This window comes from Brachyistius frenatus, unplaced genomic scaffold (assembly GCF_029030835.1).
Source record: "Brachyistius frenatus isolate BFR_SWC_R1_liver_20210118 unplaced genomic scaffold, ASM2903083v1 Contig_6, whole genome shotgun sequence".
Lineage (NCBI taxonomy): Eukaryota > Metazoa > Chordata > Actinopteri > Embiotocidae > Brachyistius > Brachyistius frenatus.
This window is the reverse complement of record NW_027210605.1, coordinates 2,538,885-2,557,500: the sequence shown is the minus strand read 5'-3', so window position 1 is coordinate 2,557,500 and position 18,616 is coordinate 2,538,885. Positions and strand designations below refer to the sequence as shown.

General features: G+C 41.7%; 3 protein-coding genes across 5 annotated transcripts in view; 2 read left to right on the top strand and 1 right to left on the bottom strand.

The window, feature by feature from the left end:
- The window catches only part of nkain4 (sodium/potassium transporting ATPase interacting 4), a 46,784-nt gene extending 44,562 nt beyond the window's left edge, over nucleotides 1–2,222 (top strand). For both annotated transcript variants that reach the window (XM_069724991.1, XM_069724974.1), the window contains one exon: nucleotides 1–2,222. This exon is cut by the window's left edge and continues 240 nt beyond it. The gene's annotated coding sequence lies outside the window, so the exon portion shown is untranslated.
- A 65-nt stretch (nucleotides 2,223–2,287) lies between these two features.
- Nucleotides 2,288–9,564, bottom strand: birc7 (baculoviral IAP repeat containing 7). The gene is made up of 8 exons (XM_069724962.1): nucleotides 9,441–9,564; nucleotides 7,767–8,542; nucleotides 7,080–7,179; nucleotides 5,917–5,998; nucleotides 5,716–5,761; nucleotides 4,758–4,967; nucleotides 2,888–2,953; nucleotides 2,288–2,655 (listed from the first exon to the last, which is right to left on the bottom strand). Exons 2-8 carry the CDS (start codon nucleotides 8,305–8,307, stop codon nucleotides 2,456–2,458), a joined length of 1,245 nt encoding a protein of 414 aa, XP_069581063.1. The 5' UTR covers nucleotides 8,308–8,542; nucleotides 9,441–9,564; the 3' UTR covers nucleotides 2,288–2,455.
- A 1,006-nt stretch (nucleotides 9,565–10,570) lies between these two features.
- On the top strand, nucleotides 10,571–17,519 carry LOC138636695 (YTH domain-containing family protein 1-like). Of its 2 annotated transcripts, none has more exons than XM_069724841.1 (6): nucleotides 10,571–11,088; nucleotides 11,988–12,012; nucleotides 13,591–13,670; nucleotides 13,954–15,717; nucleotides 15,915–15,959; nucleotides 16,204–17,519. In XM_069724841.1, exons 1-6 carry the CDS (start codon nucleotides 11,062–11,064, stop codon nucleotides 16,228–16,230), a joined length of 1,968 nt encoding a protein of 655 aa, XP_069580942.1. In that variant the 5' UTR covers nucleotides 10,571–11,061; the 3' UTR covers nucleotides 16,231–17,519. The 2 variants fall into 2 exon arrangements, with proteins under 2 accessions (XP_069580942.1, XP_069580951.1); XM_069724850.1 differs by having other exon boundaries at nucleotides 13,954–15,721; nucleotides 16,204–16,248.
- The last annotated feature ends 1,097 nt before the right edge of the window (nucleotides 17,520–18,616 follow it).

The window sequence follows — 18,616 nt, the reverse complement described above, 5'->3', positions numbered from 1 at the left end:
AAGTGTGTGTTTAGGGGTATTTGTGTGTTTAGGGAAGTATCAATCATTTTCTTTGTGTTGAGTTCTCTGTTGATGTCCCGCTGCCGTGACCACGGGCTACTTCTCCCAAAACCGGGACTGTATAGAACATGTACTGCTAATAAATACATTGTGTATGTAACCGACGACTGCCCAGAATTCCCAGTCTGTGGTACTGTGTCTTAGAGGACTCAGTGATTTAGCATGTTTTTGCTGGTTTGGCTCAGATCTTGGCCGGAGGGCTGAATTACAGTGGAGCCTGTGGAATGAGCCATTGTGTGCTGCCTGTTTACTTTAGGCCAGGATCTGTGTGCATAAATACAGAAGCAAAGCAGGAAGAGACAGGGGAGAGGAGAGGAGAGGTGGAGGGTGGGGAGGGAACAAAAGCACCAAACCTACAGGGGCATCTGTCAAAAATAGAAAATGTAAATAATGAAACTAGGGAGAGGATGGAGGGGGGGGTTCAATTTAGAGTTTGAAATGTGAATTATCAAGAATGCAAAAGAGCGTTTGCCTGTAAGAGGTGTTCATACACGAGGAAATGGCATGCAAGTCTTAGTTTTATTTCTGGAGTCTTATTATTGTGACTATTTTCACCAACAGGAACGTCAGTATTTTCTGAAGTGTCAGGTGTTTGTGTTTCAGGACGGTATGCCGAGAGCTTTGTTTTTACTCTTCAGTTCTTCTCCTCTTAACTACTGACAGATGTGACGGAGGTGATCATTACACACACTCGAGCAAAGGTGACACGGCATATTTTTAACTTGAAGAAAACAATAGATTTTTTTTATTATTTTTTTTATCGCACACGGCAGCGTTGAGTTGTTCGGGTATGGTCTTCAGTGTAGAAGTAGCGCAGCTATACCCGAATAGATCAGAACAATGTCTCCTGTCAGTTCAACAGTTTAAATTCTGAGTGGTGATCGTCTCGGTTGTGATCATTTTACAGCATGGTTTTTTTTTTTTTTTTTTTTTAACACGATTTGTATTGTAATTATGTGTGCAACATATTAAGTCATAAAAAAAAAAAATAGCAAAACTGGCGTCTTAAACTGACTATACGAGCTGGTTAAACTGTAACTGAGTTAGTGTCGTACTCGGATATATCTTTTATTTTGGCCCAGAAATATGCTTAACCTTTACGAGCCAAACGTTGCACCGCACATGGGTCTTATCTCCTCCACTGATCAGCAGCACTTTTTTGTTCAAATGAAATCTATCAGGACTAAGTCAGATACTGTCAGATCCCCTGTTGCCTTACTGTTTGTGTGAATCACTACTGTCCTCTGGTGTTCAACGTGTTCATGTACAAGTTGCAAGGCGACGGAGTTTCTGATGTTTGCTCGAACATAAATCTATGTTTTAGTCAACACATTGCCCTGGACACGATTTGTTTCTTTACTATGTGTTTTCACAACCCTCAGTTTTATTCTTCATAAATATGATATGTTTCCCACTAAATCTGAATCCAGAGTCTTTTCAGTATGCCATTTGTTTGATGGCAATAGATCTTGGTGCAAAGACTGAAGCTGATTGTTTAGCTTGTTTTTTCAAAGAGTCGTGAAAAGACGAGTTTCTTTTTGTTCCTCTTGTTTTTTTTGTTGTTTTTTTTGTTTATTGTCAGCACCTAAAAATATTGAGTGAGTGTCAGATTCCTCTGTGATATTTGATGTTCTTCACTGCCAGACACAGCCTACAAACTGATTCTGAAAATCATCTGACCACTTCTGCTGAAGAATTTCAGAATAATGAGAGTGAGCCATTTTGATTTGATTGGTCACTTCTCTATTGGAGGGTTGCAATAATTTATATGTCATTACTCTATAATTTACACACTCCTAGTGTGGTTAAGTAGAAACAAAGCACCTCATTATTGTAACATACTCAGTATTAGTAGTTAAAATGCTACTGAAATCGTTATAGTCTTCCTCTCAGTGCAATACAGCCTTTTCCTATACCCGGTGACTGGTGATTAGTTGAAACCTGTTCTGGTTGTGTATGTGCTAGTCTCCACTGAAAAATATTCCACCTCTTTGTAGATAATTCTTTTTCGTTGTATAGAAAGTGGAAAAGATTATTTTTCTCTTCTGTTCTGCGTCCTGTGTTGCTCCATGTGACCTTGATTGTGTAATCCTATTTATCCAGAACTGTGCTTTGTGTTCCTGTAAATAGGTGTTTGTTAATAAAAGAATGTGCTCTTTTAATGATCTTGGGTGTAATTTTTGTTCACGTAAGAATGAAATTATAATGATGACGATGTACAAGTGGAACGGCTTGAAGTGTTTATCATAGAGAATTATCTGTAAACTGATAAAAAAAAAAAAAAAACAAGCAACCGGCAGTCTCTATGTTTATCAGTACAGGGGTAATTGAGTACAGTGGAAATCTCAGGGCCACTCATGCAACACCTGAATGAGTGTGGCTTTTCGCTACAGCCTCAGGACATGAAAGCACGAACACTGCCTCTGATGACAGCTCTGCAGATGGGGCAGTGACGCAGGCTGGCAGCACAATCGCCGCACACCACCAGATGACCGCAGGGGATGAAGACAATGGACACCGGCTTGTCCATGCACACTTTACAGGTCCTCTCCTCCTGCAGCTGCCTGAGCAGCTCCTCTGGACTCGGGTCCTTCACTGTTGGAGAAAACGCAGAGAGAAACGGATTTACGCGCATCCACAAATTATTTGTTCAAGTGTTGTAAATGAAGCCCGAACGCTGCCACCATGTAGCAATCGCATGTCAGCAGTTCAACAGGCTAATTCGATGTAAAACAACAACAACATTTTTTTTTATTACAAACAGAAAAGGGGATTTTTTTTTCTTTTTTTTTCCCCCTTGCAAATCATGTAGATTTTAACCGCTGACCTTTCTCTCTGATGGGTGTCTGTGTCCTGACATTTCCTGCACTTGAGCCCTGCCTCCTCTCAGGCTCTGAAACACACGAACATGAAAATATATTATGAACTTACACTGCCATTGTAACATTGAAATTTGGGTTATTAAAAATGGTACCTCAGAAACAAGAAAGGTCCCAACTCTCAAGTAAAACTGTATTATTTATTGTCAGAATTGAGTGGCTGGTCTTTCAGCAGTGAATTTTTTTTTTTTTTTTTTTGGTTTTCTGTATAAAATTGCAAGTTCAATAATTATTAGTGGTGGAAGAAATGTTCAGATCCTTTACTACAAACAAGTAAAAATGTCACCTTTAAAGCCTTACTTAATTAAGAGCGGGCTATAAAGGTATCATTTGAAAACGGCTTTTAAAACTATTAATAACAGAAGTAATGTCTCAGCAGAAAAATGGCCCTGCCCTGCATGTTATCATATGTTACCAGTTTGTCACTGTTTCTGTTTGCTTTGCGCGTTTCTTCTTCTTTTGCAGTCACTTCCTATTTTATTTTGAAGTTTCTAGTCTATCGCAGCGATGTCTACATCACTTCCTACCTTTTTTGGGGGGGGTTAGTTTCCCGCCAGTTTATGGACTCACCTGGGCCTCGTTGGACAATCAACCCCTATTGTTTGTTTACCCGCTCTTCTTCGTTGGTTCATATTTGTTCTTCCTCGTAAGTATAAGCTTTTATTTCTTGGTTATGACTTGTGGAATGTTTTGCTGCACTTTAGGTTTTCGTTTTATTACCGAAAAAGTAAAATAAATAAAGCTGTCCTTTTTGTTTTAACCTCCTCTGTCCTGTTTGCTACTTGTACTTAAGGAGGCCTATTTACTTGTGATGCTACTTTCTCCTTCTGCTCCAGTAGGCTTTATTTTAAAGGCAAAGATTGCAGGCACTTTGTACTCCACTACATTTCTTTTCAAGCTTTATTTAGGCCACTAATTATTATGCATATTCAACTAATGAATTATGCTTCCACATTAAAGTGATGTACACGTTAATGAATCAAAAATTAGTAACCAATTATGCACTATATGTGATTCTGAAATGGGCTATTTTGCAAATGGAGTGATTTTACTTTTGGTACTTTAAGTACATTTTGAAGCTGGAACTTTTGTACTTCAGCAAGATTATGAGAATAGGACTTTTACTTGTCACAGTATTTTTACACTGTAGTTTTGCTACTTTTACTTAAGTAAATGATTTAAATACTTCCTCCAACACTCCATATATTTTATGATATATATAGATTCATCAGTGTTTTATTGCTGTAGCAGGTCAATGTGGAGTTAGGCTTGAACTATTTTACCATACAGCTTGGTGCTTTTATTCCATTGTCTTTTTATGCTAAATCTTAAATAATGTTATTGTCAACCGATTCCTCGAAATGTGGTTGGTTAAATATTAGAAATTGTTCAGTCAACTTGTTTTCACTACTGTTGACTGTTGCACTGTTGTTTAATTTATTTTATTTTATTTGTAAAAACATTACATTTTTATATTTTATATTTTTACGACCTCTATTTTTTATTGCTTTTACCCTGTATCGTTCTTATCCATGCTGCCTCTTATGGGATCAATAAAGTATATCTATCTATCTAATTCTCCACTCGTGTCTTTTAAATAATAGCAGAGGATGAGGGCGAGATGAGTTGACCATCATTTAAAATGCACCAGTCAAACCTCAAAGTGTGAAGAATGATGTTGAAATAGTGATGAAGTTATGGCAGTTCTATTAGTGTCATCCAGATGTTTTTGTACAGATGACTGGGAATAATTCTTAACAATGACGCAAAATTATTGATTATTGATTATGTCCTAGTTTTGGCAGGCCTATCTTTTACCTCTGCTCTGTGGCCCCCTCTGTCTGTCCTCCTCCTCTGCCTGCAGTACATCAGTAACCAGGTCAGATACAGATGTGTAATGCTGGCCTGTCAGAAGGTACTTGGTCTGGACCAGACTCTCCACCAGGCTGGCTTCAAAGCCCATCTGGAGCACCGTCTGCACCACCGGCGAGAGCATGACCGATGAAGCTCCCACACTTCCGACCATATCTGGTGGATGACAGGGAGGAAGAAGTGACGAAGATGAGCGACGCAGTCTGGTGATCAGCCACTGGAAGTCGGGTACAATTTTTACACTGCTCCAAGCACCACACACTTTATTTAATCTATATAAGGCAAATTGTGCAGTTTACCTTTTTCTGCCAAGACATTAACATTTCAAACCACAGATGTCTTCTGTGCGTCTGCTGAAACAGATTACAATTGTGCTTCCTTCACTGTATAGAATATTTGCCCTCTCATGACTGCCCTGCAACCATAAGCAATAGTCAAATGGTTTCCATAGTGCTTTCTAATTACTGCAATCCCAGAGCAAACATTAGCTCAGGTAATTGAACATCCATTTATTTCCTTTTCAGCAGCCTTGCAAAGAAAAGAAAAAAGCCTGCTTTCTTCTAGCTCAGTGGCTAATTTGAGATTTTGAATGGAGCTCGTGCAAGTTATGCTTTTATCCATCAAATCCGTATCCCAACCAAAGTGCTACATCACCTTGGTCCAAAAATTTTAATAAAGAGGTTTCAGCCTTTTATTTTCTCCCTTTGTGTAAATCAAAATGTTTAATAATCCTCACAGACTTTTTGAGAACAAACAAAAATGCATGTTGACACTTTGATTCTTTGCTGTACAACATATACTAAGGAGGAGGCCCCTATATTGTTTTTCCTGTCTGCTTGGTAAGATTTAAGTTTGAGGCTTTTGATTGATGAGTAATTCTTTGTTTAAATTTTAAATTACTTACCATTTCTGGATCCAATGTCTCTGCCCGTGGGGGTCTGTGATCCTCCCTAGAAAAGTGATGACATTTTGAACTTGCATTGAAAGTCGTAAAAGATTTTAAATGCAGCAAAGACAAACTTCCATTCATTAATGTGCGGTTATAATGTTTCAGAGATTCTAAATAGGTGTCATCCTGATTAGATAAGAGGGATAAGGATCTCACCACAGTCTCACCCAGATGGAAATGAGCATCCTGAATGTTGCTGACGTACTCCCGCCCTCGCGATTGGATTAAAAACTCACATCTGAGAAATACAAAGAGGCTGCTTTATAACCTGAGATGTTTATATATATATATATATATATACATACACACGCACACACACACCAAACAGCCACAACTTTCAAACTACTGACAGGTGAGGTATGAATTTCAATACAACAGCCCTGCAATCCCTTCATGAGCATTATAAAGTTATTATTCAGTCTAATGGAGAGAATTTATTATTTTACTGGTCATTTTGGAAACTAATTTGTGGGGCTATTGGACTGCACAGATATATGACAGGTTTGAATAATATTTTGCCCGTCCCATTTAAATGACTTGGCTTGACGAAGGATTAGGAACACCTCACAGTGTGACTCAGTATAGTCCAACAGCACCACAAATTACAGTCTCTAAAAAACATTTAAATAAACACCTCTCTATCGGACCGAATAGAAACTTAACTGAACATTAAAAACCTTAATAAAGGGAGGTTTTATTGCTGGACAGTCTCACTTCATGCTTCACCTGTCAGTGCTCTTAAAGTTGTGGCTGATCGTGGTAAACTGTATAGCTACGCAAAATGCATCTCTTTACAAGAGGTACTGCACCAAAGCTTTTGCACTGGAAGTAAAGTGAGCATATTTTAAAAGACGATGCCAGTCTCATTCGATTTATCAATAAATTACATAGAAAATTACACTTAACAAAAAACAAAACAAATCAATATTGGATGTGGTCACCATCTGCCTTCAAAATGGCACCAGTCCTCCTCTGGTAAATTGTGTGCAGTTTTGCAAGATACTTGGCAAGTAGGTTGCTCCAAACATCAATTACTTCTGTCACTCCATGTGATCCCAGAGTGACTCTGTGATGTTGAGATCTGAGCGTTCTACAGGGGACCATTTGTTACAGGACTCTTTGTTGTTTTTGTCACTCTACATAGTTCTTTATGACTGGCTGTATGTTTCGGGTCATTATCTCAGGCGGCAGAATGAATTTGAGACTGATCCGGCGCCTCTCTGATGGCACAGCACGATAGATCAGAATCCAAACATCCAAAGTGTCCAAAACGTTAGCACAGCGCTGTATATAAAATGATGTGAAAATCATGCTGTTACCGTGGAAACCATTTGGCATGTTCCTGCCAGGGGTCGTCACCTGGCTCCCAGTTCCTCAGCCCTCCATCACAGTAGAAACACTTGACGTTGTCACCATGACCTGCGATAATGTATAACACTACTGTGAAAAAGAGTCTAATGGCACAGGCCGACTGCATCTTTGCAGTTTTATGTGCGAATACAGAAAATCTCTTTACACTCAAACTTTGCCCTAAGCGAGAAAGGTTTAGCTTTATGGGTCAAATTTTAAAAGCAATCGATGCACGAACTACGACTGGTAAAAAAAAATGACAGTAAAACTGAATCAAAGCTTCTGTGACACATTCTCAATAAAACGAACACTGCTTCACCGAAACAATACTCTCTGTATGGGCACTTGATTTGATTACATTATCTTGCATTAGTCTCCATGGTGTTGTGTCCGCACCCTGTGTATTGCCTGAAGCTGCACAGCCCTTCTTCTGTAGCAGCCCCAGCTTTGTCCAGGTTGTTCTGTCCACAACATCATGACTCAGCAGGACAATTGTACCGTGAACTCTCTCACATAGAGGGGTCGCTCTAGCAGTGACTAGGTCAGTGCTGAGTATTTCACTGAAACATACTAATGGATACTTAAGTATTAAACAATAAAGAAAGGAAGTAATTACTATATAAATGTTTTCGGCTCTGTAGTGAGATATTGAGTACCTGTGTAGAAAAACCCTGCTCTGGCGAGAACATCTGGCTGGACTGAGGCCTCGGTGGGCCAGTTGTGAAAGGTGGTGAGCCGGGAATCCTCTGCTTCCATCTCTGGGTAGACTGCTTGTCCAGCTGTTCCCTGGTCATCCAGAGTCATCCTCTGGAGCTGACTCAACAGCTGGCCGTCCACAGAGTCTGAGGAGCCAACTTGAAGAGGAACATTTCCCACAGCTTGACCCAGGATGAAACAGCAAGTAGGGAAGTGCCTTTTATGCTCTGCGGCTGGGCTGTCCCCGTGTACCCAGCATCTTAAAATCCCTCCGCAGCAAAAACACTGGACTTTATCCCCAGGGCCCAGAAAGAAGAAACCTGCCTTGGCCAGGTCTCCAGATGTGACGGGTGCATCTGCTGGCCAGTTCTGAAAAGTTTCAAGTCTCACCCCTTCCCTTCGCATCTCAGGCTCCTCCAGGATGTGCAGCATAGTTCTCCCGTCATCCATCATTCTGTAGCATGTAGGTCTTCCTTTCCCTTTTTGTCCTGTGCCAGTCATTCCTTTTGCGGTTCATAGTGGAGCGCAGACTGAAGGTGAGTGCAGCACACTAGCTGAAATAATATGATCAGCTGCGGGGGCCTGTACAGCAGCCTACAGGAGACTGCTTTCCAGAAAATCCCCCAACTGCCAGAACGTGTGCTCATTGATCCGTGAATGAATGACAGACTGAACATACCATGTTGCTCCGCCTCTTAGGAGAAAGGCTCAGCATGTAAATCATTTCAGGACCATGCTGTAGCAAAACAAATATCACTATTGGAGGGATATTAGAAAGATATTATTAAATACAGCAGTAACCGTAAGATGGTAACTTAAAGCTTACAACTGAATAACAAAGTGTTTTACCTATAACTCATTATAATACAGTGAATTATGTGCTGTACTTTTACATTCAGCGCATGATGTATTACAACAAATACCAAAAGACTACATCTCAAAGAAGCTCGTAATAAACGCCTCCTTTTCGTATTTATCCTGTAGGTGTTGACATGCGGATGTAAATGAATTGTGAAAATGGAGTATTAACTGGCAAAACATAAAATAAGCTGTGTAGTCTTGCTCTTTCCTTGGAGGTATTTAATGAAAAAGATATATAGTGGGTACCGATTTTATCTTTGTTTGAGGCCCTTGTTGTGCATATTTGAATAAATTGTAGTCTCAATTCCTTATCTATACTTGCCGAGATAATCTAAAGTATCACATTCAGTAAGTATTGGATCTTGATAGCCAACTATCAGAGGTTGACGACCGTAAAACGCAAATAACCCAGAGGAAGTTCTCACAAGATGGGAAATTAAATCTGTTCTTATAGTGTCAGTGCCATAGAAAAAAAAAAACATGTTGCTGTCAGTATAAATTGCTATATATAGTAATAAAATGCACATACAGTAAATTCTAATTTGACTTTTGGCTGAGTTAGGGCGAATGTGTATCTGTATCGTTCCTACCTCCTAGTGGTGGAAGAGAGTAATGACTGCTGTGTCACAGTTCAGTCTAACCAGTTCAACTGCAAGTTACAGTATACTAAATTTACCGTGAAAACATGGTTATTCTGCAATTATTTTCAACATGAATGCCACTGACACACCCAGACTACACATAGTTTGCATTTACATATGTGATGATTTTACCTGCCAAAAAGACCTGGAGAGCTTTAGACAGGAAGTTCACTGTGGTCTCATTGTGCCAAGTGTCAGCTTTTAAATTCCTCCAAGTCTCACATGAGCACTGTGCCAAACTGAACTGTCGGATGTAGACTAAGGGGCCCTGCAAGAAAACCACAAACAGTCTGCTGACATCCTGGTTTACTCCCACAGAAGTTGCAGAAAATAGCCCTAATTCTAGTAAAAGATTGAAGTTCTCATCAGTGTTTATGAGTTGGGCTTATTTTTGTGTCACTATGTCAGACATTACATCCGTGTTATACATTGTTAAAGGACAGCAGAGGTATATACAAGTAATTCAAAGCTACACTGCAGTAAAAGTACAAATATCTAAGAAGAAAAAAATTGTTTTTTAAAGTAATTTAATATTAGTCATTTTAATATTAAAAAGAGTAAAAAGCCTGAATGTATCTGATAAGAAAGTAAAAGTAAATGCTTAAAAGGTTAGCGGGAAGAACTTTTTGTGAAGTGTATTCTTCACTTGCTTAAGCAAGTTCACCTAACCTACCTAACCCTAAACTAAACCTAACCTACACCTAGCCTAACCTACACCTAACCTACCTAACCCTAACCTACACCTAACCTAATCTACACCTAACCTACCTAACCCTAACCTACACCTAACCTACACCTAACCTTAACCTAACCTACACCTAGCCTACCTAACCCTAACCTACTCTACACCTAACCTACCTAACCCTAACCTACACCTAACCTTAACCTAACCTACACCTAACCTAACCTGCACCTAACCTACCTAACCCTAACCTACACCTAACCTAATCTACACCTAACCTACCTAACCCTAACCTACATCCAACCTTAACCTAACCTACACCTAACCTAGCCTAACCTACACCTACCTAACCCTAACCTACACCTAACCTAACCTACACCTAACCTAGCCTACACCTACCTAACCCTAACCTACACCTAACCTAACCTACACCTAACCTAACCTAACCTAACCTACACCTAACCTAACCTACACCTAACCTAACCTAACCTAACCTACAGCAGTGAAGGAAGAGGGTGCTTCAAAGTTTTGCCACCCCGCGGGGAGCGACGTGAACTACAGCGGCGGCTCAAAGCCCGGATGGAGCAGCAGCCATTGGGGAAGTGGACTGAGCTTTAACTGAGGAGGGATATCTCTCTCTCTCTCTCTCTCTCTCTCTCTCTCTGTGGAATAAAAAAAAAAAAAAAAAAAAAAAAAAAAAAAAAGAGACTAAAGTAAAACGCGTCCGAAGACAGAAATATTCAAGATCCGAAAAGGTCCACTCGGCGACGCGTACCGTCAACTTTGAAAAGCTGTAACCGGGACTTTCTGTCGCTTTCCGGACACGGACCAGACTTGAACTGTGGAAGTTTGTGATCTTCAGTCCGACGGCGGAAAAGACAGCTGAGCTACGAGCTGCTAGCCGACACGCTAAGCGGCACAACTAGCCTCGCAAGCTAACCGCAAACCCGAGCTGTGAACTTGCTTTTCCCCCAAAAAAGAGAAACACCCGGAGGGGGGAGGAGGAGGAGGTTTGAAATCCAGTCACAAGCTCAGGCTCTGTGAGAATCCAGGGACTTTGCTTCATGAATTATGTCTGCCACGAGCATTGACCCTCAGGTAGGAAAAAAAAAAAAAAGGACGATGTTACCTCGCCGAAGCTAGCTCGTCTGCTAACGATTTATTGGGCTCCGGCTATTCCTCGGAAGTGCTAGCTCCTTAGCTTAGCTTAGCCGCAATCCGTGAAATTTGCCAAACGTGTTAAATGAACTTTAACGAGAAAGGTGACACCGTCACGCCTGTTGTCAAACGCATCTTCTATTTCTTTCTTTCTTTTACACAAACCCTTATATCTACATCTTCTCGTAACGTCGCAGGAGAGAAAAGTCCCCCCCCCCCCCGAAAAGCCTTCACGGCTGAATACGTGAAAACCCGAAAGCTAGTTTACCCGAAAACAGATTCACATTAAAAAAATTAAAAAAAAGGGCTCAAAGCGAACTTTATTCACTAACTTTGAGAGGAACGAGTGTTTATTCTGACCGAAGTGTTTACCAGTCTTGTTGTTTTAAACACACACACAAAAAAACCCAAACTTCAGCTGCACGCTGCATCGACGCTGTTTCGGCGTCCAGAAAGCCATTTTAGTTGGCGAAGAAATGCCTTTGACTTAACGCTGCACACGAGCCGGTTACTAAAACTAATATAAGTTACGTACACATCAAATCAACACACGGGCTGGTTCAAGCTGCTGGGCCCCCACCACCACCACCATAACCCCCCCCCCCCCTTTTTTAATAACAGTAACGTCAGACACATGTTTTGTTGCATTGCCTCTCTTCAGGAAATAGCCTTGTGCTCCCGTTTCTGGGGCGATGAGTCGGGACCATCGCGGGCTGTAATCGGTCCCAAATCCTTACGTGTTGAAATCTCAAAAGACCAGCTTGAAAAATAACCTCGTCTCTCTCTTTCTTTCTTTCTTTTCTCCTCATGATTCAACCTCCTCCGCCCTCCTGATGCAGAGATCAAAGGGACAAGCATCTAAAGGTGAGGGTTTTTTTTTTTTGGTTTGGTTTGGTTTGGTTGGCGTGAATGAATTAAGAGCATTTCATTGCATATGTGTGTTTTGAGTCCGAAGGCCTCCGTTCACATCAGCAATAGTCTCGTCGTCTCCTCTCAAGACACGCTGCTGTCAGGCTGCACAATATTTTGAGTGAATAAACACAGGATGTTGAGGATTGGTGCAGTGATGAAACGGTGCAGATGAAATTATGTAATTGTGAAGCTTTAATGTGAAGTTAATTTGCTATTAACTGTTACTTAGGCAGAATAGTCCTTTTTTTTTTTTTTTTTTTTTTAATAATGTGTCTGTTTATGTCCCAAATATTTTATTCAGATGTCAATGTGTTAAATAAACAGTATTCAGCTACACCAGCACTGGTAAAAAAAATTAAAAAAAATGTTTGCTGCATCAAATATTGGATTAGAAACGCTTAACTGTCTTCAAAAGGGCAGGTTTGTGGATAACATTTTCACACAAGAATTTGATGGGGATCATGCTTTTATTTATTTGTCACTAGAAGTATCCATAATAATAATAATAAATAAAAATCCAGCACAATGCAGTCTAATGGTTTGGCATTTATGTTTTTTGAGGTTATGGCATTTTGATCTTGGATCCAGATCTTGAGTTTTCAGTGTGACACAAGTCACCTCTGTATCCTTCAAAGTGGAGTCTGAAGGTTTATAATTTGTTAGGAATAAAGGTTGTGGTCAGCCGCTGTCAAATGTAATTTTAGGATGTTCCAATGATATTCCTCTGAATCTTGTGAAGGTCAGAAACCATTGCAAATTCAGTGATTCGAAGCAGACCACAGCCTCTAATCATCTTAAGGAGACAAAACGTTTTATAACCATTTACTACCACTAAAGGTGTGGTGCATCATTTTAAACATGAATGAGCAATTTAACATTTTTGGGTCTTCTCAATTCAATCACTAACTCTTGATTGTACAGAAAGATTTACTCGAAATTCATCGTTGTCTGGCTGTTATTAACTTTGGCATTGGTCATGGTATTATTAAAGCCTCATAAATGCATTTTTTTTTATGATGGTCTAGTCATATTTAATCTACTGCAGTTGTTAAAGGAGGTGTAGTGACAGTCAGGTCTTGAGTCATTCGTCACCTGCACGCCTGACTGGCAGCAGGCCACAGGCTGATTCCCCTCCAGGATATGCTTGTCTCAGGTGTCACCGGGGTGTCTGGCATGGATTACAAATTGTGATTTTTAAATGTTAGTTTTCGTCTTTTAGAAAAGCACATGCAATGGGGACAGACGATACCGAGTACTAAAATTATGAGTTTCCTTTCATATAATCCTTTGGTCAGTATATCTATATATAGAAGTAATATAATATTGAAACCAAACAAAATTCATTTCAGCATGAATTATAGTGGACAGATATTTCAATTGAAATACGTAATGGCAGAGTTATTTTTTTTACATCTGTTGTCTGTTGGAAATCCAGTACAACTTGATAGCTGTTTCTATCAAACGGAACTCTGCCACCAATACAAATAAATGCAAATGTTCATCAATGTAATTTGTTTGTTTTTTTTGCAGTGCAAAATGGTTCACTGCATCAGAAGGAGACTGTCCATGACAATGACTTTGAGCCATACCTCACTGGTCAATCAACTCAGGTAAAGTCCGCTCTCCATCTTCTCTCACCTTGTTTCTAAGGATCACTTTCATCATTAAAGGCCACGTCATGGTAAATGTGTGCACAATCACCTATTACACACTTAAAATGACGTTCTGAGCAATGAACTGTTCCACTGTTTAGCATTAGCTGAAACAAAACTCATATTACTTGTAAAACAAAAACCACTACCAGCAGAGTTTTCTTTTTGTGTGTGTAGGGTAGTTCAAAATCAAACTCTATACATGCTAATGTTGTGACTCTTCTGACTTTCATTAATTTAGAACAACAGCTATCAGTCCATCACCGACCCCTACCTGTCCAGCTACTACGCTCCTTCAATTGGATTCCCTTACCCCCTCAGTGAGGCTCCCTGGTCCACAGGTGGGGACCCTCCTATTCCATACCTCACCCCCTACGGACCCTTGAGTAATGGAGACCATCACTTCATGCCGGACACCGTGTTTGGCCAGCCGGGGGGCCTGGGGAGCAGCATCTATCCCCACAGGTTTAACTTTTTCCCTGAAAACCCTGCCTTCTCTGCTTGGGGCACAAGTGGCTCCCAGGGCCAGCAGACTCAAAGTTCAGCCTACGGTGGCAGCTATAGCTATCCTCCCAGCTCCCTGGGGGGCACACTGGTGCCTGATGGTCAGACGGGCTTTCACAGCGACACCCTGAACAAAGCGCCTGGTATGAACAGCCTGGATCAGGGTATGGTTGGCTTGAAGATCGGTGGGGATGTCACTGGTCAGGGGTCAGGTGTCAAGGCTGTGGGATCTGTGATTGGAGGCCCTGCGGTGGCAGCCACAGGAAATGGAGCCACCCCTATTGGAATGCCTCCACCTAAACCCACCTCCTGGGCGGCCATTGCCAGCAAGCCTGCCAAACCACAGCAGCTGAAAACTAAGGTGAAGCCGGGGATGCTCAATCCGGGGGGAGCTCTTCCCCCACCACCCATCAAACACAATATGAACATTGGGACCTGGGACAAGGGCCCAGTGACTAAAGTAGCCACAGCTCCACTGCAGCAACAGCAGCCGCCTCTTGGCATGCCTCATGCCATGCCACCTCAAGCCCCCATGCAGCAAGGACCCATGCAGCAAGGACCCATGCAGCCCCCTCCTCCCCAGTCTTTGGTGCAACCCCAGATGCAGCATATGGCCTTACAGCCCCAGCCCCCTCATCACCATCAGCAGCACCATCAGCAGCACCATCAGCAGCACCCGCACCAACACCAACACCCGCACCAACACCCGCACCAACACCAACACCAACACCAGCACCAGCACCATCAGCCACCACCTCAGCCCTACCAAAACCACACCCAGCCCCCGCAACCCCAGACCCGTTGGGTTGCCCCACGCAACCGCAACCAAGGTTATGGGCAGGGTGGTCCTGGCCATGACGGTAGTGGTGTGATGGGTGTGGTTGGTGGTGGGAACAACGGCCCCCAAACGTCTGCCAGCCAGGGACCTGGTGCAGAGTCTCACCCAGTGCTGGAAAAGCTGCGCGCCTCCCACAGCTACAACCCCAAGGACTTTGAATGGAACCTGAAGAATGGTCGTGTTTTCATCATTAAGAGCTACTCTGAGGACGATATCCACCGCTCCATCAAGTACTCCATCTGGTGCAGCACGGAGCACGGCAACAAGCGGCTGGACTCAGCCTTCCGGGCCATGAATGGTAAAGGTCCCGTGTACCTGCTGTTCAGCGTCAACGGCAGCGGCCATTTCTGCGGTGTGGCAGAGATGCGCTCACCAGTGGACTATGGGACCAGTGCTGGTGTTTGGGCGCAGGACAAGTGGAAGGGCAAGTTTGATGTGGACTGGTTGTTTGTTAAGGACGTGCCTAACAGCCAGCTGCGCCACATCCGCCTGGAGAACAACGACAACAAGCCAGTGACCAACTCCCGTGATACCCAGGAGGTTCCTCTGGAGAAGGCCAAGCAGGTGCTCAAGATCATCGCCACCTACAAACACACCACCTCCATCTTTGATGATTTCTCCCATTATGAGAAGAGGCAGGAGGAAGAGGAGGAGGTCCGCAAGGTTGGTAAAGTGATCTAATTGTTACCTAAAATACAGCAAAACTGTGTGTGTCACATTTTCCTAGAAAATGGATGTTATCAATGCTCACTTTAGCCACATAAATGCTACTTTCTTGAGATCATTTTGTTTTGTGTGACATTTGTAAGAGGCTAAATCTTTGTTTTTGTCTGTTTCCTCCTGTTTGCTCCATCTGACAGACTTTTGAACCTCCTCAGATACAGAACCGCTCACGGTTGGATCAGGTAAACGGCTGTCACATTTTCTTGTTGGTGTCGTTGACTGTCCCGTAGGCATTCAGTTATTTTTATGTTTATTGTTGATTGCTTTTGTCTTGAAGATAAAAAAAAAAAGTCCCCTAATCTAGTCTTTGATCACTGCTTTAAATAAATCCGTGCAAACCTTTGTTTATCAAAACGTCCTGCAGTTTATTGCTGCTATGTAACGTTTTTATGTCTAATGGTTCCTCTTTGTTCTTTTTCCAAACAGGAGCGCCAAAACAGGAATAAACAATAGAAGACATTTATCCTTGGCTTGATCAACAGTTACACTAGGACTTGATTTAAGAGACAGAAGAATATGAAAATGCAACCAAGCCCTTCATTTTTTTTTTTTTTCTATTTAATCCTGGTGAATCTCTGCCATTGTCAAGACTTGTGCTTTTTATTTTTTTTATTTTTTTTGCCCCATGTACCACCACTTCTTGTGCAGGGATAACAAGCTGATTTAACGTATTACCTAGCTGCCACCACACTCTTTAGTTCAGGTTCTTTTTAATATTTTTCTTTTTCTTCGTTCCATCTCGTACTCTTCTCTCACCGGACTGGTTTTCTCTCTCTTGCCCTCACCCCCTCCTCTTTCCAATTGAATCAGGGTTTGACTGCACCATGGAGGAAAAAAAAAAAAAAAATCTGCCACTTTATATTTCAGTACAATCAGGAACGGATGTGTCCTGCCCCTATTTGTCCATTTGGGGGCAACATTGCCATGCTTCAGAGGTTTAACTGTGCCAACAGGGTTGGAGGATCCCAAAGGCAACATCGGACTTGGAACTGTGCGATAATAAAACTTCAATGGTTTATCTATTTTTCATTCAAATCGACAAAATCTCTATTTTTTGGCTTACTACTGACAATTTTCATTTCAGAAACCTGTTTTCTGGAGCCTTAATGTTTTTTTTTTCTAATTATTGATGACTTCTCAAAAGAACTGCTCAAACAGTGACACTGCTGGAGAAATCAGGGATAGTGTGAAGTCACACGGGACTTGAGACATTTCAAAGGAGGAATTGCAAAGGCCTCTGGGAAAGAAATAACAGATGTGTCCTCCACAACCAGAACTCTCACCATTAAAATCAAAAATTGTACTATTGATATCTTTCATACCCCTCTGCTTTGCTTTTTTTCAATGTTTGTCTGGAAGGGGTCTTTTGTATGTTTCTTCAGGAGATTCTGCTTGTGTACACAACCCAGTCTGAGAGAATTGTCTCATCCACCATTTAAAATTGCTTTAACAGAATTATGAAATGATGTAACTGCTACATTGAATGAATTGTTGCTCTTGCATTTTTGTTCCACAAAAGGGGAGGGTTCACATATTTGTCCATTCACCGTCATTCTGTCTTAATCCTCTTGTTTTTTCTTTTCCCTTGAATTTGGTTTTGCTAAGTCTATCATGTTGGTCGTAATGCTAAGCTTTAACGTAGGAGCCTATATATTCATGGAGAAAGCCTAAAAATGTATAACCTAAAAATTAATGTAACTGATTTACTATCAAGTAAGAAAAAAAAAAAACTAAGAATGAAATGTGGTTTCTGTGTGTTTTTTGGTTGTTGCAACTCTAGTTTGTTCTAGACTGAAACCATTGATTATGAAACGGTAAAGTACTTTGAGGTATGTTACCAGAAAAAAAAAAGATTGGATATTAAAAAAATATAATAAAAAGTCATTAATAGATGTGTGTGCCCGTGCATGGCGAGCTGCAACGCAGCAAGTCGGCTGGAGATGTTTAACCCCGTGTCCTCCCTGCAGCTTGTCTTGAAGGTGGAAATGTTGGTGTTCAGTTACCATTCGGTTTAGAAACAAACAAACGGTGCACCCCTGTTCTTCTGTCACTCATTTCCCAGCATTCAAAGCCAGACTGCAGAATATTTTTCTTCTTCCAGATCGGCAGGTTCTCTCTTGATTAGTTCAAGGTTGTCACGACAGTATTTTGTGGGTTGCGAGGTTCCGGTGATGCATAAGAAGAATGCTGGCGGTGTCATTTAAAAGGATCTTTTCTTTTTAGTCGCATGTAGCGTCACAGTAACCAATTCAACTAATCTAATTCACCGTTTTTCTGTTTGGAATATTTGAACTGCAACCGATAATGTTGTCGTTCGGACATGTTTAGGTAATGTGGCCTGGACAGTACGTTTGTTTGTACTTTCAGATAATGTTAGATATTGTACATGCTATATGACCTGTCTTGATTCTGTTAGAACTTTACCCCCATTAGAACATAGAAATAGCGTAGGTATGCTGTGAGCGTCACAGCAGCATTTCCAGATGCGTTGTATTTTCACCCGGCCGGTGTATCCCCCTGTAATCTAGAGAACTGACCTCCTTAACAGTAGCCTTTCTTCTCCTTTTTTTTTTTTTTTTTTTTTTTTTTAACCTCCACTAATCAATAGCTGGGTTGATCCAAGCAATACGGTGAACGCCCTTCACATGTTTGCCTTTTCACACCGCTCTCTCCAAGCAGCATAGAGTCACGGGGGGGGGGGGGGGGGGGGGGGGGGGGGGGGGGGGGGGGGGGGGGGGGGGGGGGGGGGGGGGGGGGGGGGGGGGGGGATGAGGAGCTCTTAACGGAAGCCACCGAAGAGTGTGTCGCAGCCACGGCCGTCTTTTACCTCAGGAAGCAT

Bases quoted from the DNA above. Each gene is read 5' to 3' on its own strand.
- birc7 (XM_069724962.1), bottom strand. From the start codon at position 8,307: ATGACTGGCACAGGACAAAAAGGGAAAGGAAGACCTACATGCTACAGA. The intron at 7,180-7,766 runs GTACTCAATATC...ACATTATCGCAG, and splicing joins AGCAGGGTTTTTCTACACAG to GTCATGGTGACAACGTCAAG. The intron at 2,656-2,887 runs GTCAGCGGTTAA...TTTCTCCAACAG, and splicing joins GACACCCATCAGAGAGAAAG to TGAAGGACCCGAGTCCAGAG.
- LOC138636695 (XM_069724841.1), top strand. From the start codon at position 11,062: ATGTCTGCCACGAGCATTGACCCTCAG. The intron at 15,718-15,914 runs GTTGGTAAAGTG...TCCATCTGACAG, and splicing joins AAGAGGAGGAGGTCCGCAAG to ACTTTTGAACCTCCTCAGAT. The intron at 15,960-16,203 runs GTAAACGGCTGT...TTTTCCAAACAG, and splicing joins ACCGCTCACGGTTGGATCAG to GAGCGCCAAAACAGGAATAA.